General features: G+C 35.1%; 1 protein-coding gene across 8 annotated transcripts in view; it reads left to right on the top strand.

The window, feature by feature from the left end:
- Nucleotides 1–24,278, top strand: part of AMPdeam (AMP deaminase) — a 443,168-nt gene that overhangs the window by 88,478 nt on the left and 330,412 nt on the right. The window contains exon 1 of one of the 8 annotated variants that reach the window (XM_090412484.1): nucleotides 20,519–20,638. The exons of the other annotated variants lie outside the window; for them this stretch is intronic. Coding sequence (XP_090268610.1) covers nucleotides 20,593–20,638 — 46 coding nt within the window. The 5' untranslated portion in view covers nucleotides 20,519–20,592. Of the gene's footprint in view, nucleotides 1–20,518; nucleotides 20,639–24,278 lie in introns of those variants that run through there. 8 annotated transcript variants of the gene reach the window in all.

Here is a 24,278-nt window from a genome sequence, read left to right as displayed (position 1 = left end):
TTTTTGCATAAAAAAGCATTACATATTGTATGTAACTCATCAGAAAATAAAGTGCTCGGCTTGAGATTAACACACTTATGACTTTTAATGCGCTTTCCTGCAGAAAACGAAGACAATTTCAATTGACTTCGTTTACTGTAAATAGTTGACGTACATGCGTGCTGTGAATGGTATTTCCCTTAATATAAATTCGCCATTCATAACTACATGTGCGATGCGGGCAGAAGCAAATTTAATGAAGATAAAATTTTATTTTTAAGTCGCGCTGTGAAAAATATATATGAAAAGATAAAGGGTTACTACAATTTGCAGACCGTGTTTTTAAATTATTACTACAATTTGCAGACTGCATTGAACAAGGGTTACTGCAATTTGTAGACCGCGTTGTATAAGTACGCGTCATACGAGGGTTACCTGTATATATTTATTCTTTATTGGAGTTGCTTTAGATAGTTTTTTTTTTTTTCATGCTCACTTCCACTATAAGGATACTTTAAAAATCCGCTAACGTGTTTTATTCCCATAGGGAGTAAGTAAAGCCGTTTTAGTCCTATCTAGCTTTTGGAGACTGAGGAGGGGCAAAATCAGACTCCACCAGTTATCCAATTAGAGATAGCTTGCCCAACACTATCACTGATTTTAAACCGCATCTGGTAATTGGATTACGGCAGACAAGTACCACCACCTCGTGGTCCCAATGCACTATATTATTGTCTGAAGTCGTATAGGTTCTATAGTGAATTTTCCTGAGTTTACAGAACAAAAAACCCAGAATCCCCATGCGAGAGATTGACTAACTCGGGAGCTGTTTGAAGAAAAGTTCAGTTCGCGACTATAATCGAACTTAGAACGTCTTCCTTTAGGCGGCCTAGCACTATGAATGCAAATGCCATTTCTACAGGACAACACATACCTTTAGTTTAAAAGGTGGGAGACTTAATTTCATTTTTAATTCTTATTTTCTTGCACATAGCAATTAACTGAAATTCCATTTTCAAATCCAGATAGGAAAATGAATGCTGTTACTACATGAATGTCCTTAGTTTGTTTGTAGCTTCGAATTCACTTTGTGGGTACAGCAGTTGGGGGATCCGCTTGCTTGTATCTTGCTAGTGTTCTAATTTAGTGGATTTATCCTCTGTGTTTTATTGTGATAAGTCCTATTCATACTGTATACAATTAGGATAGATTTGAAGGAAATCTGTGTGGCTCCAATCTACTTATCTGTATATGAAGGGAAGACTCATGGAGGAAATGATTGAAGATAATCTTTTTAATCAGTAAATTTGAAATTTAACTGTGAATGAGTTGTAGCGTCGTTCAAGAAAAACGACAAGATTATATATCTTTGGAGTAGAGTAGAATCGTGTAAATAGTTGACCGATTAGTTCACTTTTATGAATTGAAGATTCCTTCGATAAAGAAATCTTGGGAGCACCACTGGAACTGGCCATTCTTCATTAGAACGAATTTGTAATGTGCACATTTTTAATTTATCAAAATAAAAAACAAGCATCCTTTAAGGACGATGCAGAAACCTTTACTTTTTGGATTTGAACAGGGAAAGTACTGTAACTATGATACTCTGCATCTTAAGAGGTAAGATTATTTCACATCTGAGTTAATGCAGGCAATAACGTGAAGATAAATTCTATAGCTTAACATTGCAAGCTCTTATTGTGATGTATTATATTTAAAAAGTCGATAGCGTGCCATGTTCATATGATATACACATCACTTGGGGGCCAGTATACTTACATTCAAACAGAAGATCCTACATACAGTTACACAATTTTAAAATAAAAGCGAGAGTATTAGGATTGGAAAACGAAGGAAGATATTAAGATTCTCCTTTAAAGAAGTTACGGTGTCCTAACAAAGGGTTATCTACCTAGATTCACATAATCCGAGAGGAATTTTAGTTGTAGTTATAGCCTTTTGGCTGTTTAGGCGCTGTACAAGTCACGTCTAGGGAAATGACTGAGCATGGTGGTTTCCCCATTGCCTTCTTGCTGTACTATATATCCTATGACTGTACCCTGTGTTCACGGAGCCGGTTTTCCTGCTTGCGGGATGAAAAACCCCAGATAAACGTGGAAAACCCTGCTCTCCACGCCCGAGACCGGCTAACTTGGTTATGGTTGAGGAAGATCCTTAAGCTTCTCACGTCGTCGACGGGAATCGAACCTAGGACACTCCTTCCCCAAGCATATGGTCGCAAAGCCAGTGGGTTAACCGTGCGGACTTACTCTTCGTATTTGAATGTAAATCATTTATGAATATGGCCTAACACCAAGCCCACCAGGATTAACCTGTTTATAACAACTTGGCATTTTGTAGATACCCTCCCTCTCCTGAATATTCTCACATTTTGAGATGGGTTGTTTGAGTGATGGGTAGGAAGCTCTTTGTAAAATATTTTTTTTTTTTTTTTAACTCTTCCCAAGGAGTGATTTCAGAGCGAAATCCCGACGTTCCTGGTTAGATGTGCTCTTAATTTGAATAGACAGCCATAAGAAGGAATTCTGATATATATGGGAATGGTAACTTGGCAGTGCTGACCAGGAATATCATACTTAGATTTATCATCCTGAAGCCTCCAATATCGGTAAAAGTAGTATATCTCAGCTGCCCTGTTGGGTTCTATATCCCAAACCCTGCTTTTGTGTGAAAAATACGGTCATGCTCAGATATTTTTTATTGTGGCTCTTCCATTGCTCGTGTGGTAAATAGCATGAAATTAAATTGCAAAAGCAATACACCCAAGTGTGCTAACTGCAAGGAAGATCATAAGAAAAGTTCAACAAAATCAAGATGGAACATAACATGCAAGAAGTGGTGTAACACATCTAATGAAAAAGCTAATGCTGAGAAGGTTATATATATATATATATATATGTATATGTAATTAATTTTTTAACTTGGGGATACTGTATATTAGGGTTACCAAGTAATTTTATAAGCTTGGTTATTTAACTCCTAATCCCAAGTATGCAAACAATTAAGTTTGCGCCTGAAACATAGTTCAAGTCTAAAGATGGTACAACACCAAGGCAACTCATTGTAAAGGTGGGTAAAGCTCTGATCACTATTCTTAGTATTTTTCCATAATGTAAAGCACATCTCACTAAAAGATGTATACTGCAATATATATATATATATATATCAGGGGCGATTATTCCGGATGTACAGTGCTTATCAATGAAATATCAGTATCGCCGATATTATATTTTTGCATTTCTCGTTCAAGACTCCCCCAATTGTTTGCAGACCGCGCGATTCCTAAAATTGAACACAATATACTAATGCTTCATTGCCCTCTTCACGAGGGTAATAAAGCATTAGTGCTTCATGAAGATGGCACTTTCAACGCTTAAGCATTGCGTCACATTCGCGTTAATTGCCTGGTGTGCTTTCAAAATGCATACACCTTTGAGTCCTTCAAAAAGATGTAAAGAGGGCGCAGTGGGTCAAATTCTTAGTGTTTTAGTATTTTTAAACCGCTGAGAAGGCGAAGCTGGGTGAGCTAACATTTTGAGCTCACCTAGCAGCTGTGATTGGTTATTGAGTCAACCAATCCAATTGAATGTTGTCACTTGTCATGAGTTGAGGCTTTCTGTATGTATTACAAACAGCTGTTACATATGTTTTCCGGAACTGAAAATTTGAAAGTGGATGTTAGGAGAAAAATGCTAATTATTTTTCTTTTACTTGTGCAGTGTATAGCAACAGAAGAACTACTTTGAGGTTGCAAATTTTTTAACGGTATAGAGACATTTTTATTCTAGTCTTCTGAAACAACAGACAGTAAAAAAAATCTATTCCTAAATAAAAATGAATATTCTGTGTATTATAAGACGCTGTTGATCTACAACAAAATGCCAGCATATGTGAGATTAATAAGACAGAAGAACCGCTGATACTAAAAAATAAAATTTAAAAAAAATAATGAATGTAGGATTTCCGAAAGTGTAGATAATTCCGATAATGATCGGATGTTATATATACTTAGTCCCAGTAAACAAAATAAAAGTCTTGTAAAATGGAGCGAAATATCCACAAAATAGAGAAATACACATAACATATGCAACAAATTTTACGAGATGATTTGCTGCTCCATCAAACCATATTTATTCCTGCAATACTCTCTCTTCATAAGTTTTTTTTTTTTAAAATTATGCCATCATAAATTCACTTATTCATGTTTAGACTTTATAGGATCGTGCTATTCGCTCTAATCAGCAACTTATAGGACACATATCACAAATGATAATTATTAATAATTCGTTTACCATTAAAAAGTGTTTCTACTCACACTTATTCTTTCCTAATCTTGCATGTCTTATAAATGATGGTTCACATATTTTCATCTTTGAGTATTTCAAATATACCACCAAATATAGCATTCACCTTGATCGTTTTCTAATAAATCATAAAACAAACAGATTGTTCCTCCAATCTGCAGAAGTATTCAAAGTTATCCAACAATTAATTGCGTTGGACCAATTAAGATGAGCGCTGATGCGCTAAGCACTCTCAAAACTTTCATACATAGATAAATCCCACGGTCATTGGTGTCCGCAGGGGGGGGAGGAAAGGAATCACTTTTTTTTTTGTCTTACTGGCTTACCAGCCCGGAACTCGGGGGGGGGACGCCAGGGGGGGATGAATCGCCCTAGTATATATATAATCTAAGCGGACATCATTAACATGCACAGCTGTCCGACCTTCTCACCATCACTTCATCCCTAAACGATATGATTTATTTGCATTTGTCCTCAGGGCAACTTGTTTCCCTCTAAGACTGGAAAACACTGCACAGTCCTGTCGTTTTAGCAGCAATGGAGTTGCCTTGGAAACCCGAAGTCAAGGGTTGGTAATTTTTGCAAACATAACTGCCGCTGTGCGTCCACACATGAACCCATCTTAGAAGGAACATTGCTTTAGAGGATGTACAGGATATTATTATAGTGCTATCTGAAAAATTTACATCATTACTACCTTAATTCCTCCAAATTAGTCATCTGTCAGGTTCCAGTATTGTTATATTTCGGTTTTGCGAATTCTTACTGTTTTTCCACCAGATCTTATATCCTCTGAATCTTTCTCCTGGCATCCTGGTAACACTTACTTTGCTAACCTTTCCTTTACCATTCTAATTCATCATCATCATCATGCGTATCAAGGATTTAGGCCTATTAATTAGAATGGCCTGACGACCATTTTAATTAAGTAATAATATTCTGATAGATTATTTCTGTTCACACATTCCCGAATGCTAGCAATGTTAACTTCATTTTTAATATAATCGTTTTTAATATCATTCTACCATTGATATCTGTTCACTTCATCTTTCTAAGAATTCTTACATCTGGTCTCCAGTCTTTGATGAAGTGTTTTATTTCTAATCTAACTCTGACCCATAAGTTAATCGGTTCTGAACACCTTGTATACAGCTAGTTTAGTGTTTTGAATAATTTTATTTTTTTTTATACCATGTAAATGTATTCGGTTGACTTCCTGCCATACCAACTTTGGTAATTTTGTTGTTTATTTCCATATTTACTTCGCCATCGTCACTAAAAGTATTGTGCTTAAAGCTCAAATAGTTTACTTATTCTGTAGGTTCTCCATTCAGGATGCAACTGATATTTTCGGTGTCCCTGCTTGTTTTCATAGTGTTTCTTTTAATCGCCGATTTTCATGTCAAATTTATTACAGCACACTTATTCAATTTAGATAGGAAATCCTGCAGACGATTACCAGATTGATGCTATTTTTTCTTCATAATATCATGCATATAGATGTTGAATAACTGTGACGATAGTGTGCACCTTTGTCTCACACCTAATTTTAACAACAAACCATCTTCTTGTACCTCCTTCAATTCTGACTACTGACTTGGTGACAATACACTTATATTGTGTCCTATTTATACCATTTAGTTGTAGCGTTTTTTGAACTGATTTTCTCTTGGCACCTTGTCATATGCCTTTTCCAGACCTACAAAACTTAAATATAGATCGCTATTATATTCCTATGATTTCTGAACTATTTGTCTTAAAGTGAAAATCTGATCCTGACAATTTCTGTTTGGTCTGAACATGCATTGTTCGTATCCGCGTTTCCCTTTCCAAATTTTTCTTAGCCTTTTCTCAAGCATGCATAAATCTTACCAGGAACCTCAGTAGAGAAATTTCTCTATAATTCTTAGATTGTTTCATTTCCCTCTTCATAAATGGTAGTATGAGAGTTCCACTCTAGCCATCTAGAATTCGATCCTGTGGCTAGGCGTGTTCTGAATGAATAAAAACTTTTATAACTCCACATTTAAGCAGAAATGCTTAAATGTGCAGTTACAAAAAGCTACTCCAGCTGTCTTTCCACATTACACGTTCTTTATTGCTTTTTATTATCACAAGTATGGATATGTATCTTGATTGCATTCCTCTTGACTGTTTTCTACCATCGTGCTCTAATCCCTGGTTTCATTTAGCAGTCGTTCAAATAATTACTCTATATATCCAGAATCTTTTTCTTCAATTTTCATGCCACCTTTATCTGTAATTCTTTTTACTTCACGCTTTCCCCAATTTCTTAGCTTTTTCAGTAGCCTTTAGAATAGCTCAACACCTTCCTGACATTTAATTTTTATGTTTTATCCGTCTTCCAACGACTTGTTTAGCCAGTTCACACGCTGCTTCGCTTTCTTATATTTTTCTCTATATTCTCTCAGAACACATGCCAGCATACTTGCCCTAGATTTTCTTACACTTTCTTCTTTTCCTTGATTACCATTTATAATTTCCTCCGCCGTGTCTACCATGGAGTTCCGATTTTTATATCCTTGTAGACAACCTTGCCACATATTTCTCTAGCTGAATAAATTAGTGGTTTCTTTGAGCGTCTGCCACTGAATTTACAGAGTTCGGTTCTTGTTTTCAAATTCTTTTATTTTTTCTTGAATGGTACTTCTATAGTTCAGTCTACAGTTAATCTTTGAAAAGTGCTCAACTCTGATTGTTTTAAAACGTTTTCACACTCTTTTCTTTGCAATGAAATAAATTTTATCTTGCTCAAAACTAAATGGTAATAACTTCTTATTCCAAATCTTCTGTATACACTTGCATCCCGAAAATCACTGAAGATATTGCTAACGACAATAACACAGTCATTGAGACATTTATTTCTTCGTCTTCTTTCCACGTGAATTTGTGCACATCTTTATGATGGAACATTTGTGTTCCATCATAAAGTATATTTAACATTAGTATTAGCGTTGCTCTTTTCTCCAACATTTCCCCGAACATCTGTGTGGTAATCGCTTCCTACTCTGATGTTTTAATCAGTGGTTCTCACTTTTTCAGACTGTTGCACACTTGGCAATGCAAATTTCTATCACGGCACACCTCTTTCTTAATGCTGGAGACTCGTGTAATTAACTGTAAATTTATAGTATTTTGTCGTTTACATTACATTGACTATATTCAAATTCTATTACAGTATATATTTTTATAGTAAGACATGATAAAAAAGAAAAATTTGAGAGATATTTTAAATTTTATTATGCAAGTGCATTGTTTTCAGTGTGAAATTTGAGCTTGCTTGAAGGCACATATCTTAACCCAAACAGCTTTGCAGTACTTGATGTAATCATTGTCGTATCACTGGTTGTTGATTTGTGGCGTTTTAGTTCAGCATTTTTTAAATGCAGCAAAATAACCCAATGTTGCATAAATATTAGGCTGGCAAAAGGTTTTATACAAATATAATTGTATAAGTAGGCAAAAGTGCAGCGTAATTTAAACGAAAATATTTCTTTCTCAAAAATTGGCGCCGTGCAGTTTGAGAAACACTGGTTTAGATCACCAACAAGGATCAAGTATTTCCTTTGTGTTAGCTGCCTTCCTCTAATACCTCGAAATTCCTCCACTTCCTTAGTAGAACTGTCTGTAGGTTCATATACCAAAATATCGCATTGTCAAATTCCCCATTTTGATATTTGCCTACATCACTCTACTTGTTTTTGCCTGCAATTAGAGAAGGTATCCTCGTATTTAATGTTAAATACTATAGTTACTCCCTTTTCCTTGATTATTTTTGCCTGAATATAACATTTATTTGTTGTTTAGAAGAATCTCATCTGTTTGTCTTTTTTATTATTATTATTTCGGTATCACCATTTATGCAGTCTACTTACCCATTTCTTCTGCTAGTTCCATTTCTTTTCCATTGATGCTCCTATATTAGTGATACCAGCCTTCAACTCTCAGTTCGAGTTTGTTCCAGTAGCTGACTTCTTGCTGTTCTTTCTGGTTTTCTGAGCGGGACTTTAACTAGATAACGTCCCGCCCGCCCGGCGTACAATTCTACGATGAAGATGTACCAGTCTATTTTTGATTAAGCCAATTAAAATGCAATTTGGTCTGCTAAATCCCAAATTCCTACTTTCGCTCTTTCTTTGTTCATTATACTGCTGATGGGGAGAATTGAACAATTGGTCATAGGCCCCTGATGGGTTCTTGGTATTTCTTGTAAAAGGCTATGTGGAGATATTTTCCTAGTTATTTAGCTTAGACCTTTAAGCGACCCATCTTACAATCTGAGTAGTGAATGAATATGGTGTCACTCCTGGAAAGAAAAAAAAAAAGTGACTCCACAAATCAAAATCCACTGTTACGAAAAATAATGGAATGTGCATTTTATAGCATTAAGGACAAGCTTCCAGAGCCATTAATAGATGGGATGGATATCTTTATCCTTCCCATATGACAATAAAAGTAAAAAAAAAAAATACTTAGTATTGTGGATAGAGTAGAATTTGATAACTCTAATATTTTTCCTAAGGAGGAAAAAAATAGACATCGGCTATCCTCAGTTTCCCAAAAATGGGAAAATATCGAAGAATGACAAAAATAAAACCTCGCAAATAAGATAAAGCTATCAGATAAATGATTAATAACTTCCTATAGTGGAATTGCCACGTATACCACCAAAACAGTTATATCAAAGCCCTCTTGCAGAAACGTAAGCCAGTATGTTTGTTTGCAAGAGACATATTTAGAACCTGGTGAGGATTCGACACATTGTGGTACATCTTCTTCTCAAGGACAAGATAGGGATGACTTTCCAAGTGCGCTGCTCTCCTTGTAGACAACCATACTCCTTTCCAATAATTCCCACTCAGTACTAACAGAAGCAGTTGCCATTCGTCCCTTAGGATCTCATTACAGTGTGCAGAATCTGTCTACCAGCCAGTGCAGATATATTCCAGGATGATTTCGATGACCAGTTGTTGCAGTTGGTTCCCATCCTGTGCTCTTAATGAGGGATTTTTCTTGTAGTGTACAAGCTAACAGAAGAGCAAGTCTGGAGTGCATAATCGAAAACAATTACCTTTCCCTACTAAATTACCAGAAGGAACACTACCTTTCACATGCCTACCGAAATATTCACTGCTGTCTTCACGATTTCTCTTCCAGTTGTTTAAATGGGAAGGTGAAGATATCTGTGGGAGCGGTCATTTTCCTACGATATTCCTCTCTCGGAGAATCAAATTCTGCTAAATCCTTAGCAAAACTTGATTCTAAAACAGCCCTCCTATTAATGAAGCAGCGAATCATTACAAAGTGTATAATACAAGCTGCCACAACTGAAGTATCCAAAATATCAATATCAAGTCGCTTTCTGCCCTTTCCCAAGCATGGTGGAATTAAGAATGTACAACACTTAAGAATATCCAAAACAAAGTAGGTGATACTTCTGCAGGTACCCCACTACACAAATGCAAGCGTGATCGTCCCCGAGCGCGATTCATTCGTCGTCATACCTAGAAAAACTATTGAATGCGATACACAACTTCTGTAACTAGATCACTACCAAAGAGGTCTAGGACAAAATCCGAAAAATAAACGAATACCATCTATTCATTCATCCACCAACCCACTTTCGATTCTGCACAATGGATATACAACCCACAATTACAGATGCTCCCGCGGAGAATTTTTACCAAAACATCGTTGGGAAACTAGCTGGTAGAAATCTAAACATCACCATCTTCCATGGATCGACTGTGCTTTAACAGAATTTTCGGTGAACACAAATTTCAGGATTCCTGGCTATTATCGTCTTTCCAAAGCCAACAATGATCCAAAAATTCCAACCATCGTCAAATAGCCTTGACTAACTTTTAGCCTCCCCCCCCCATGTCTTTGAAAGATCATGGGGGGGGAGGCTAAATAGAGCAATTATTTACAGATGTTTTCCTTAAAAACGCACGCCTCGTATATTTTTCCTTTGATATGAAAAAAAAGTTTGACACTTTGGAAGTTCGGCAATCTCTGAGGCCTTATACATCTTTGATCTTAAAAGGAATCTTCCTCTTTTTATCAAAAACTTTGTCTAACTGAATCAAGTCAATTGCGAATCACTGTCTGGTCCTTTCTCCAACAAGAGGGTTACTCATAAGGATAAGTTTTAAGTGTCGCACTGTTTGCAGTCAAAGTCAATAATAGAACATCCTCCTACTATAAGTAATATCCTCTATGTAGATGGCTCGTCTTTTGTCATTCCTACAATATACTCATAAACACTTGCAGCTAGTCACTGACCACCTTTCCACCCTTGCAAATGGATTTTGGATTTTCGCTACAAAAGACCATTTGTATGTACTACTACAAACGCCTTCTTCCTGACTAAAAGTTAAGACTAGGACTTACGACAATCACGGCTGCCACGAATTTCGTGTGACTCATATTCAACAAACTAAACTTCCTATCCCCACATACAGTTATGAGTGCAGGAGACAATGAATTATTTGCACCTTGTTTTGTACCTCCTGCCGTGCCGTCGGATGTTCTTTGCTCTGTCTCTACAAATTACTTATCCGATCAAGACTGACTATTAGTTGAAATCTATCCGCCATAAAGAATAGAGTCACAACTGGAACATTCAAGCATATCAACTGTCCTTAGTCTCTGTGTTGAAGCGAACGAACCGGCCTTCACGTTTTGACTACAACTGTTTTTACTTTAGGCGTAAAAATAAAATCCATGAAAGATAATCTTATGTGATGATTTTTTTTTTCCGTTCAAGTTGAGAAAACGCATACACTACAGACTGTCATTCGCCTCTTTGGACTGCGTATAAAGGAACTAATGCAATCTCTAAACATCACTTGTAGACAATATTGTACGAGAGCCCCTTAACATTTCGCCACTTTTCTATAGCTACATTTTATCGTATGCAACTTCTCTTTGTGCAACGTATGGAAACATTCTGCTCCCCCCTCCTCTCCCTCAGTCTCCAGCAGCTCTTTGAAATATATAAAGAGCAGAGCACTCTTAATTTTTTACTGTTCTATATATGAGATTCAGAATGCCTTTAACTGGATCCCACTGGGATGCATCAATTATTCTTCTCGAGCAGCATACCATACATCTTGCACTGTATTATATAAAGATGAACCGTTACCAAAAATGCATTATTTACACTGACTCATTAAATTCTCTACAAACTATTGAAAAACTCTCATACCACACACAGTGTCCTCTCGAATCCGACATCTCTACTCATATCTGGTGACTTTTTTTTGAGGTTCGTCTGTGTTATGCCCCTGAGCGCAAGGGAAACGGAGCTGCAGACTACAACGAGGTCATCTCTTCCCTTAACATATCGTCATCTGTCTGCCACCTACATCGATTACACATGTAGATCATAAGATAAAAGCTAATGTCATTAGGTAAATTTTGCCTCTTAAGCGGTATTTTTTTTTCTAACTGAACAATGTTCACATTACACACAAAACTGCTCGTTGCGTTCTTTTGCAACGGTGCAATGAAGTTATCTACCACTCTGGCATGGAGCAAACAGCAAACTTTACCATATCAAACTGTAATAGTCTAGTCTGCACTCGGTTCATACAGAGGAAGTTGTTCTTGCTTGGTTCCGGATAAGCCACACTCATCTTACACATACTTTCCTGTTGAGGAGTAATGCGTTTCAGTATTCAACTGTTTTAACCAATCATCATATTTAGTAGCCTACCACTCTACTTGGGCTTTATACACTCAGTCAGATTTTATTCAATACGTCATATATATATATATATATATATATATATATATATATATCATTTTAGGACTATTTTATTTTTTATTTAATTTTATGCATCAGATATACCAATTTTACCTCATTATTTACTTTATTATTTGTTAGTGCTTTTGACATGGCGCATTAAAGCCTCGGACGCTGATGCTCCACAAAAGAAAAAATCAACACTTTGTAGACTCATTTGTCTATATTGCTATTCTTTGTGTGATGAACTATCCTTATGAACTGGAATAATTCCTGCAAATTTATAAGAGTAGGTACTGTCGTGACGACTCCTTTCTGTCGTGTTCTAAATCTATCTAGTTTCAAGTCACTTTTATGAATAATACAATTAATTACGAAATGATCACCGATCCAAAAGTAGGGAAATTTATATTTATACTGCGCCACCCTATTCTTAGATTAGTCTATATAAATAGTAGGATCAGTTCTAAATTAAGTTAACAGTCATCTCATTAGGCCGAATCATCTATTATCATTTTTACTTGGGGTTCCCGCAAGACTCGAATATTTATGAACGGTGCAATAATGAGGAATTCAGGCAAACACAATATTTAGATCAACAAAATAAAACATTTAATATATGATATGGTTAACAAATACAAGAACTCTATTTTAAAATGGAACTATACAATTAACTTAACACATCTTCTTAGGTCACTGATGCTAATTCAATGTTCTAACTTTCATATACTATTCACAGTCTCAAAAAACACAAATCTTCTTCTCTCAAGTTAATATAACAATTTCATATTTTATTCAGTCTTCACAAATCTATCAGCTCAATGTGTATATTCACAGCAGGCAATAAACTACGTAAGCTATATTCCAAGCAAATATATTCCCGGACCTTGAGCATCGGAGATATATTACAGTTAATGCTAGAATAGAGAAATTTATACAACTACTCTTACCAGACAAATTCTTCAATACATCAAATTATTGAGAGAGCACTTATGAATTAACTTAATTAACATTAGCGGAACACACATAACAAATATTCTCCATAGTTTAAACTGTATTACTGTAAGTCGCACTTCACTATTCCAAACAACAGTAATTAGGTACTAATATCTTTTCCTGTTCACTTTTCTCCAAGTAACCAATATAACCTTTTCCTAGGGCAACATAGAATTTAATCGTAATCCAGATTAACTGGAACTAATCGGAATTTTCGCATTGACTGTCCAGTTTCCTTTTATCTGATTACGGCATCAACCTTTCTTCATAACAACAGCAGATTTCGCTTATAACATTAAACTTTATGTTTCACTACTTATAGGTTCACTTCCGAACACTATACTCATAAATCTCTGCCCTGAGGATTATATAATCTTGGTGCCGCAAAACTCTCTCCTCCTTCTTAATAATAATTCTTCTCTATATCTCTTATCTATGACCTTCACTCCTCTCTATATATCTATCTATCTCTGACCTTCACTCCCACCTTACGTTCGAACGCCACGCTCTACTCCACTCGTGGTTGTTTACGCGTGCGTCTCCATGACAACAGACTGCACGTAAACATTTCGCTAATGTAATATATGGTCTAATATTATTCATGAGTGATTACATAACATTAAATATTTCACAAATAAAAACAACAGAATATTTAAGCTACTTCTTTAACTTTTTGATTACGTATACAGTTAAATATAAATTAACACTTTACGTTACACCATATATATTTAGTTACACAAAATTCTAAACATATTATTATTTTATAAGTTAATAGCAGGTCAGATTTTGAGTAAATATTTAATTAGTAATTCTTAATTAAGGAATAATAAACAATTTTATATAAACCATGATTAATATTTAATAAGCCATGTTAAATGTGAATGAAAAATAATAAATTACATAACATAGCTTCATTCACAATTTAACAGTACTACTATTCCTAGTCTTGGCGACTCATTGAAGATAATCAGAAATGCATTGATTAACCCTGCACATTATCTGTTTACTACAAGAGATATCATCCCTGCCTCTAGCCTTATCAACTGCCAAGTGATTTAAAACATCAGCCATTTCTTCCTGATGTATTAAGCCATTAGGTAAATCTTTGCCTCAGAAGCAATATTATTTTATTTTCTAACTGAACAATGTTCCATTATACGCTTACCAAAGTTCTCTTGCAACAGGGCAATAAAATTATCTACCACGTTGGCATTCATAAACATCCATGCTCATATGGGATTCGAACTCGCACTCTTGTGGTTGGAAAGCGGAGATTCTGTCCACTTGTCCAACCCTACTGGCTAAATTTAGTGCCTGCATATGTTTTTCTAGCATCATGAAAAATTAACTTGTTATTTTAATTACATTATAATTATACAGGTTAATTATTAATTTCATAATTATTAAAAGAACAGTGGGATGGGAAAGCTTCTTTGACAAGGAGATGCCAGTTGAAAAAGTTAAATGTTTTGATAGAATGATAAATGGCTAATGCTTCAAAAGTGAGTTTCGATTTTTAATTTAATGTTAAAATTTTTTGCACTTAACTATATTGTTAATGAACATGCGGTTTTGTGACTTGTTTCCTAGTGAAGATACGAAGGTGTAATACACAGATGCAATTTTAGACGTTCATACGTGGAGTGTATCAAGTATAGAAATAAGAAACAAAAAAAAAAAAAAAAAAAAAGGCGGAAAATACTGCTGATTATGGCACCTGCTTTAGTAAATTCATTTCAGCCAAGATGATTCTAGATATTAAGTGGGGGGAGGAAACAGTTATTTAAAATTCAGTGAAGCAGGAAATCTTGGTTAACCAAATGTCATCGGTTAATTCTGTCATGACCTTGTTTGTGTGAGAGTTACAGTGATGGCAGGAGTCAATCAAGAATATCTTTCTCCAAATAAAACTGCCCGGGATATTTTTCAAATGACCTTGAGCTCTAGTTAGTTAAACTGGTATGTAGGCGTCAGACTTTTTTTTTTATATAAACTGGCGAAGAGAATTCTACAGGAATATTGATATAATGAAACTCTTCACGATCCCATATCATTAAAAGCTGTATTATATCACGGTTATTGATGAGTTAATTGTTGAGGATTTTTGAGGGAGGGGGAGAATTACTCATTTAATAGTGCAAAATTGTTTTCACGTATACCGAAACAGTCTGTTTCCTTCTCATTACATAAAGCTATGAGTAGATGGATTAGCCTGTGATTTGTGTGGTAAAATGACGTGTAGTTACAACTGAATTCTTGGGGGGTCATAAGTTAACTTCCATAGAAACGTTTTAGTCTGTTTTTATATAAAGGTTAGAGGTTTTGATAAGAAAAAGAAAAACGTTGCTTCTGTAACTTGTCGATATTTCACTGTAGAATAAAGTTTTGTATGTGTGCACCTTGTGGAATAATCCAAATCTGTAGCAGGGGGGGGGAAGAGTTTTTGCGTAATTATTTTTAAATGAATTTAAATTAAAAGAATGCAGGAAGATCCATGTAACTTTTGTTACATGGATCTTCCTGCATTCTTTTAATTTAAATTATGTTAATTTTCACTGAAAACGTAATTAATTCTGTTTACGATGCCCATCATTACTTTTTTTTATCTGAATTTTGCGAAAAAAGATTGTAAACTTATGTATTAATACCGTGGTTGAATATAAGGATTAAATAATAATCTGGAAAGTGTGCTTATAAACCAAACACGAGCTTTTCAAGCCACTTTAGTCCTCTAATAAATACATTTGATAGTCAAACCACCACTTTTTTGTATAAAAAAAAAAAAAAAAAAAAAAAAAAAAAAAAAGACCTAGGTTTAAACCCCTCTCTGCTGTGGGATACATTTTTTCATGACGTATTTGGTCGCTGAGTTATCCTTTCTTAGATTGCAGGATTTTCTCCTTGAAAAAAAAAAAAAAATAAAAAATAAACAAACACAGGCAGTTAATAGGGAAAATCTTACAAATCACTAAATCATCACTTAAATAATTGGGCACGCATTCTCACCTTTCTGAACAACTACACTAGTATATCAGTGCTAATATAGAAAATTCTTCACCCATGTTGAAATGATTCCAACTTACTCATTCTGTGTTCACCATTTCGATTTTATGAAATTTTTTAAAATGGTTTTTCTTAAATTTGTCGACATAATTTTGCAATTATCTAGTGCTTTAGCTTCCCACACACGAGAGATGACAAAACTTATCGCCAAAGTGGACAAGCAAGTGGCTGTGGAGAAGAATGTGTTGATTTTTGAACAGTTAGATGTCGTAGCCTTTGGGGAAAAATCTGCGAGGAAGGCTGTTCTCAAAGACAGAGGTAGATGAAAGCCATCGAAGATTGCAAGGATTTTCTTCTTGAACACTTTTGTCATTATATATCAGAAATAAATGCTTATTTCTTTCTCTTCCTAGTATGATCGGTACCTCTTCTCTATGGTTATATTAACAGATAAGGAATAAAAGTATAAGTAAATTCAAAATGAACAGTATCTTCAGATACTTGGCTACAATGACTGTTTTCTATAATGGATTACCTCTTGACTTTGATGTAATTAGGAAATTTTATTTGTCTTGAATGGAGAAATACGTTGCCGTTTAAATGTTACTTTTAATTCTGACCAAATATTTGTATATTTGTTGGATGAAATGTTCATTCTTCAATTCAGTACAGCTCGTGTGGAATACAGCAGTACGTTCTTATCGTATATCACGCGAATAATTTAACATTTATATTGATCAACACTATTTAAAATTTTGATAATAGACTGGAAAATTTATGTAGATTTCTTTCGAATGAGAGCGTATTAAATGACGGAAATCTAGTAAGTCAGTACATTCATAATTGTGTAAAATTTATCGGACTTTGTTTTATTACCGAAGTATTTTAGATTACCTAATTGTTCGTAGTTACTTCTATCCAACTTCAGCCTTATATCCAAACACCTTTAGTGGCATGGCATAGGATCAGTGTCAGTTGACGAAATATTTTGATTTCCAAATATGCCATAAGTATTTTTATTAGTTTGGTACCAAAATGTTTAGTCTATTTGAATTACGGCTAAAGCAGTTAAGCTGTGTGGCAGTGTATTATGTCTGTTAATTGGTTCTTCTGGCTATGTTTGCCTGCTTTGTGCAATGAGAAATCAGTTTCCGGAAGAAAAGTGGAGAGAAGTTGTTGGAAATTTTTTTCTCCTCTCACGTGAAACATTGTAATGACAAATTTTCATTTAAGATGCTTGGGAATACGAGATGAAACTCTTCAGAGGAAAAGTATAAACCAGGTTTTCCTGGAGACGCTTTTCAACTCAGGAATAAAGGAACACTCATACTATTGCAGATTTATTTTACGAAGACACAAAAATACATCCATTTCTGGACAGTTTAGTCCTACACATAAGGAGGGGGGGGGGGTAATTTTGCTTTGCAGAGCAGGATTTCTAGTTGTTTCTCTTAAATAAATCCTCCTCCTCATCAATGTGCACGACTATTTGAATACCATTGCTACTTGAGGACTATATTCAGTTGAACTGTTGCTACTGCTAGCATAGTTTGTCTGCTCTCAAACCCATACAAGTTTACGTTTGTGAATGTTTTTAGCCGGTAAATAAATTTCATCGCTCCGCGTAAGGCTATCTGCTTATTGGAAAGTCCTGAAGTGGCATGTAAAAATTCTATGTATGGTAGAGTAGAGTGACAGTATTATCTTACCCTTAGCTAACTGACGGTACTAAATGTGCGAGAGGTTTATAATGATTCACATAAAAAAACTATATAAAATGACGTATGGAAATATTATGTGACATCTCCGAGGGCTCATCGCAGGGGGCACTCTATTCCACTCCGCCACACGTCTAACCGCCTCCCCTACTATAAAATACTCCATTCTCCTACTACACACAACTACCATCAACTCTATCTACTGCCCATCACCACCAGCAGTATTTTTTTGTCTGTAAATTGCGTGTGTTCTGAAGGCCGATTTGCCTGTACTCGGGATGAAAAACTCCAGTTTCCGGGAGAACAAAATCCTGCTATGAGATCGGCTAACTCACCTTCAAATGAAAAAGCTCATATATCCAGGTGGAAAATAATTACAAAAGTTGCTGATATGAGTATTATTAACTGTCCATTGCTTTCGTGTGCATTTCTGCATCTTATGTCTGTTCCGTTGCAACTGCATTTTCGAACCTAAAATTAAAGAATATCAGTTACTACTGTCTTTCAAATCTGTTTTGTATTTGCGCACAGTGGTAATTAAGTGTACAATATGTTATAATACTTTTATTTCAATTTGTTAATTTATACAACATTGTTGCTGTTTTTTATATCGCATTTAACTGGAAGAATACCATTAATTTATTTCTCTCTTTACTTAAAATGACCCTTTACGTAATTAAAGAGCAACTGTCTTGAAACATCTTTCTGCCTCTGTTACAATTTTTGTTGAACAGGATCGTGTGAAAAAGTTAATCGAGAGGTTTGCTTATGCAGAAGATACAAAACGAATGTTTTATAATGATATCTAAATATTCTAACCTATCTTAGAAAGGATATTCATATGCTGGAGAAGGCACAGAGTGACTAGATTGATATTTGGAATGAGTGGTTAGGAAGGACTTCGACTTTGTAAAGTTAAGGGAATGCACAGGTCGAATTGTAAGGATGTTTTTTGCATTTTTCCCAGGAATCCGCATATCAGTTAACTCAATATTGTAGTGAAAGAGTAGTCAACCAGTATATTAGTAGCAACTGTTCGAGATTTAAAGCGCCAACCAGTTCTGGAAAGCATTATTTAGTGAATAATTGGTATTTCTTAGTAGGGACAATGTTTTTGTTGGAAATGGTTGTTCTGTTTACTTAGACACAACCCCCCCCCCCAAGTTGTTTCCTCGGACGCATTACCCTTACTCTAGAGGTTACCGTTATTACTTTATTATATTATTTTTCATTGTTAATAGCTGTGTGATACCAAGAGAATTTTGTTTCTTGTTATGCTATATCATCGACGTTAGCGCTTTGCTTCCTCTTGCAAATACTAATTGGTATAAAATTCGATTAATTTAAACTGATTGCAAAAAAGAGGTGTTTTTTTTTCTTGTTTATATTCATAATTCTTTATTTGGCATATTTTAATAATAAATACTGCTCTACTTCGAAGAAAAAAAAACATATTTAGTCTAATGTTCCTATTTTTGTTTTGTTGTGGTTATAGCCTTTCGGCTGTTTAGGGACAGCTATGTATACGCCACCATCTAGGGAAACGATAATGTGCATGGTGGTTTCCCCGTTGCCTTCCTTACCGTACTATATATTATAACTGTACCCTGTGTGTTCACGGGGCCGGTTTGCAGGATGAAAAACTCCAGATAAACTGATGGAAAAAACCTTGCTGTCCACGCCCAAGACCAGCCAACTTGGCTGAGGAAGATCCGTGAGCACCTCACGTCGTCGATGGGAATCGAACCTAGGACACTCCTTCCCCAGGCATATGGTTGCGAAGCGCAAAGCTACTAAGCTAACCACGCAGACAATTTTCCTATAAATAATGCAAAATCCTACAAAGAACCCGGTGTTTTTCTTTCCACTCTCGTGGATTCAAACATTCCTGTCACTATTGTTGACCGAAAAGTTAACCAAGACTTGCATTGCAACTTGTGAATGGTTGTAAAATGTCTTTGTTCGAAAAAAAATTGATTCCAGTGATTTATGCTTTGAGGATTTGATTTATTATAATTACGTGATACCTCCAATGTCTCATCGAAGAAGGGCACTCTACAACTTTCCGTAACCACCATTTAATCCAAAACTACACAGAAACACTACTGCCATCGTCATCTATACACAACGCCATCTACTGTCCATCACTAATATTTTTTGTCTGTAAATTGCGTGTATTCTCAAGACCGATTTGCCTGTACGCGGGATTAAAAATAATAGTTTCCGGTAAAAAAATAAAAAATTGATATCTCCGTATGAGATTGGTTAACTTACTATCAGTTTGATATTGGTATAGTCTGGGACTATACTAGCGGCTGTTAGTAAATTTGGGAGTAAAACACATTCGTCATTCAGATTTCTCCGCTTTAAAAAAAAAAAAAAATCTATTGAATATACAATATAATATTGTTTGTTAAAATAAACACGTCGTTATTTAATCTGCGAAATAACCATTTCTTAGAGTAGGTTCCGTTTGTGAAGCGAGATGGATGCAGGAGGAAATATGAACTTTGTATATGTCGTTTGTGTTGCCATTGTAGTATGATGAGGGTTATGAGATTCCGTTTACGTCCATCGTACCCAAGTATGTATTAATCATTTCATTAACAGACTCATTGATTTCAAGGTTTCATCAGTACATTTGTAATGTGTAAACTTGTACCGGTTTATTTTGGCGCTCAGAGGCGTCGTTTGTTACATCATTAGTGGTGGTTTCACTGTGGGATATTTTAAGGTACCGTGATGTTTACTCGTCGAGGTATACTACGCAGTGTCAGCTTTAATCGAGCTAGTGATAAATATGGCTCAGAGGTTAAATTATTTGCGGGTACCGCGAATGATGAGAAGTAAGTATTTATTATCCCTTTACATAAAATTTCGATGTATAAAACCAAAAGGACATGTTCAATTCGTCAGGTATAAAACCAACCACTACTGTTTCAACATTTAAAAAAAAAATTTTGTCAACTTTTTATTTTATCATCTATGAAAGACAGAACTCATCCAGCCATAATATAATTAGGTAATTTTGCAAAAACTATCTAATTCTGAAGTTTTCTTCATATTATCATTATTATGTCATTATATCATCATTATTGAGTCATTAATAAATGCCACACTTTGGGAAGAGAATGCACGAATAGGAGAAAAGGAAGAATACAACTAAATATCCGAACAGAAGGTGGAAACATTTACAAATAAATTAATTCCCTGATGTATCTTTGTGGTTTTAAAAATTTGTGGAAACTCATTTACCGAATAGTTGTTACAAAATTAGAATTATTTTTGGTGGCATGGTGTGTGTGTGTGGGGGGGAGTCAAGTATTGAAGAAAATGGCATTGTTTAAGTGGCACTATATGATGTGTCTGATAACCTTTATGCTTATAATTAGCACTATTATTGTCCTTTATTATACTTGACAAGAGACTATATTCTTATTTTCATCCATATTCTAGCAAATAAGTGTGAAATATCTTCATTTTTGCTCCACACTGAGGGCAGCTTACTTCACAAAGTGCCTCAATGATCATATAATGTAAAATGCTTACTACTAGCTTCATAACTGTAATGTAGTTAAGCATTTCAGTTATTGAGACAGTATATCACCCTTTTAGCAATGAAACTTTCATAGTCATATTTGTGAATAACATCGTTCAGTGATTATTCCTTCTAACTTTCCATAAATTAGATCCACATGGATCTAATTTATGGAAAGATCCATGTGGATCTAATTTGACACCAAATATGGTAAATAATTTATATATTAACAATATATTTTAAATAGAACTGTTTCAGTTTATAGCCTTACTCAGGCTAACATTGAACATTTCTCGCAGATATTATAACCATTCAGCTGGCCTGGTTAGCCAAGACGATAGGATGTCCAATTTTCAACCAGCTTCATAGGTTTTAATCCTGCCATTAGCACAAATGTTTGCACAGTGTGAGACTACTACTTTGCTTATTGGAAGACTGAAATGGCTTGGGGAAAAAAATCTGTTTGCTGTCCATAGTAGGTTTCCCCATTATTTAGTTCTCTGCCTGCCTGTGCTTGTTTTTTTGTTTTCATCCATATCTTAGCAAAACTCTTGGTAGTGCCAATTCTGAGTTGCCTCAGACTTGCACTACGTGCAGGTGCAAACTTGACTTACTTTTCTGTTTGCTTACTTGGGAAATAGGATTAAAAACCAAGTTTATATAAAATTACTTGATAATATACCCAAGTTAAAAAACTTTCTACACCTATCTCTCATCCTGAGATTTTATTTAATAAGGTCAAAGCACATTGTGGCAACTTGTTTAGGTAAAATTCATAAGCTCTGCATTACTTCAACCTTAGCATTGTCAGGTCTGGCTCCCACTGACGAGACCTCAATAAAGGTCGATGCATAGCATCATACATCTCCGCAAGGAGATGTGCTTTACATTAAGGGAAAAATACTAAGGAAAGTGATCGGAGCTTAATCCACCTTTACCACGAGTTGCCTCAGACTTGTACTACGTGGAGACGCAAACTTGACTTACTTGTTTGTTTGCTTACTTGGGAAACGGGATTAAAAACCAAGTTTATATAAAATTACTTGGTATCGTGAATACATAATATACCCAAGTTAAAAAAACTTTCTACATGTGTGTGTGTGTGTGTGTGTGTGTGTGTGTGTGTGTGTGTGTGTGTGTGTGTATATATATATATATATATAGTTCTCTTTTGAGCTTTTTTTTTTTTTTTTCAACAGAACATTTTTCCACCATCATATCTTTATTCTTGATGAATGTCTTTTTTCCATCACTATATTATAAGTTGATATAAACTGGGTTTAATGGGTCGAAGATTTTGATACAGAAATGTTAGCCTACTAGTTTCGCCACTTAACTGGTGGCTTCATCTGGACAGGATAATTTTATACAAAAACAACTTAAAGAACAAAATCAAGCTTAAATTACAACTAATACATAACCGAAGGATGAAAATTATCAAATTCGTGAAAACCGTTACACGAACATGTGGGGCGTGTAAGTAAGCAGTTGTCAGTCATTGTTTAGCAGGTGTGTCCTATAATTGGTTGCAGAGTTGAACTCTGTGTTGAGCAATTTAATGAGTGATTTCCAGATGTCAGCAAGGATCATCCCTTGGTTTCTGTTTAGGCTACCTCTTGAACCGATCACTACTGCAGCTTCTTTTATTGAGCAAGAGATGTAGTGATCTTCTATGTACGGCATAGTACTTTTATCCCATTCAATATTCTGGCTTGTGTTGGAAAAATGGAAAGCTAAATCAGAATTGTCTTCTCTCTTGTTGTTTACATCTCTGATATGTTTCTTTTTTCTTATTTCTAAACTTCTAGATATTTTTCCTATATAACTCAATCTGCAAGAACATGTAAACTCCAGGGTGTTTGTAGAATTTAATGTTGTCTTTTGGGGACCGTAACATGTTGTGAACAGTCTATATTGGTTCGAAAGCAACTCGGATGTCATGAGGCCTTAGCAGGTTGGCAATTCTTTGTGAAACTGTGCCAGCAAAAGGAATGGAAACGGAAGCTCTGTAATGATTTTTGTAGGTTTGCTGTTGGGAGGGAGTGAAGAACAGAATCCTTTTCGTTAATTTTTTTTGGGTAATGTAACCATTGTTTTTTAATGTTTTGAGGATAAGATCTAATTCATCTGTTAAAACTCTGTTTTCTCTTATGATACATGGTGCTCTGTTTTTTAGCATATGTATAATGCTTTTGTGAAATATGGTGTGAAGAGGTGAAATGCAGGTAATGGCCTGCTTGAATCAGTTTGTGGTATACATTTAGACCAATGCTATTATCCATTTTTGTTTTTTTGATTAATATGTCTAAAAAAGATAATTTTCTTTCATTTTCAAGTTCTAAGGTGAACTTGATTTTGTGGTGAAACGAGTCAATGGAAGTTAGGAAATCATATAATCCTGCCTCACTATGTTTCCATGTGATAAATATGTCATTGTCATATCTCCACCATACTGATGGTTTTGGATCCGTATGTGACATGGTATCTTTTTTCAACTTTTCCATAAATAAGTCTGGAGGATGAGTCATAGAGGACTTCCCATTGCAAGGGATGACAGTTGTTTATAGATCTTCCCATTTCACTTGAAAAAAATTGAATTTAGGCAATGTCTACAACACTGAGCAATGTCTTGAGGAAATAGATTGTCTATGAGAGTCATGACTTCATTCACTGAGACATTCGTAAACAAAGACACATCTAGGTTAGCAAATATGTCTTCCTGATGTTGAGACATTTTTTAACTTTTCAATGAAATGTTGTGTATTTTTGATATATGTGTCTATATTTCAAATGTGTGTTTTCAGAAGACGAGTAAGATATTTAGATAGTAAGTAAATTGGGGAGTTTATTCCATCCACAATTGGATGAAGAGATATCTCGGTTTTGTGCACTTTTGGTGAACCATATAAACGTGGAGTTAACGGATGCATCGACTTCAGTTTCTTATT

The sequence above is a fragment of the Typopeltis vanoorti genome, chromosome 2, assembly GCF_054136105.1.
Source record: "Typopeltis vanoorti isolate ZY-2024b chromosome 2, IOZ_Tvanoo_1.0, whole genome shotgun sequence".
Classification (NCBI taxonomy): domain Eukaryota; kingdom Metazoa; phylum Arthropoda; class Arachnida; order Uropygi; family Thelyphonidae; genus Typopeltis; species Typopeltis vanoorti.
The sequence above is the reverse complement of the archived record's forward strand: the minus strand, read 5'-3'. Positions and strand labels throughout refer to the sequence as shown.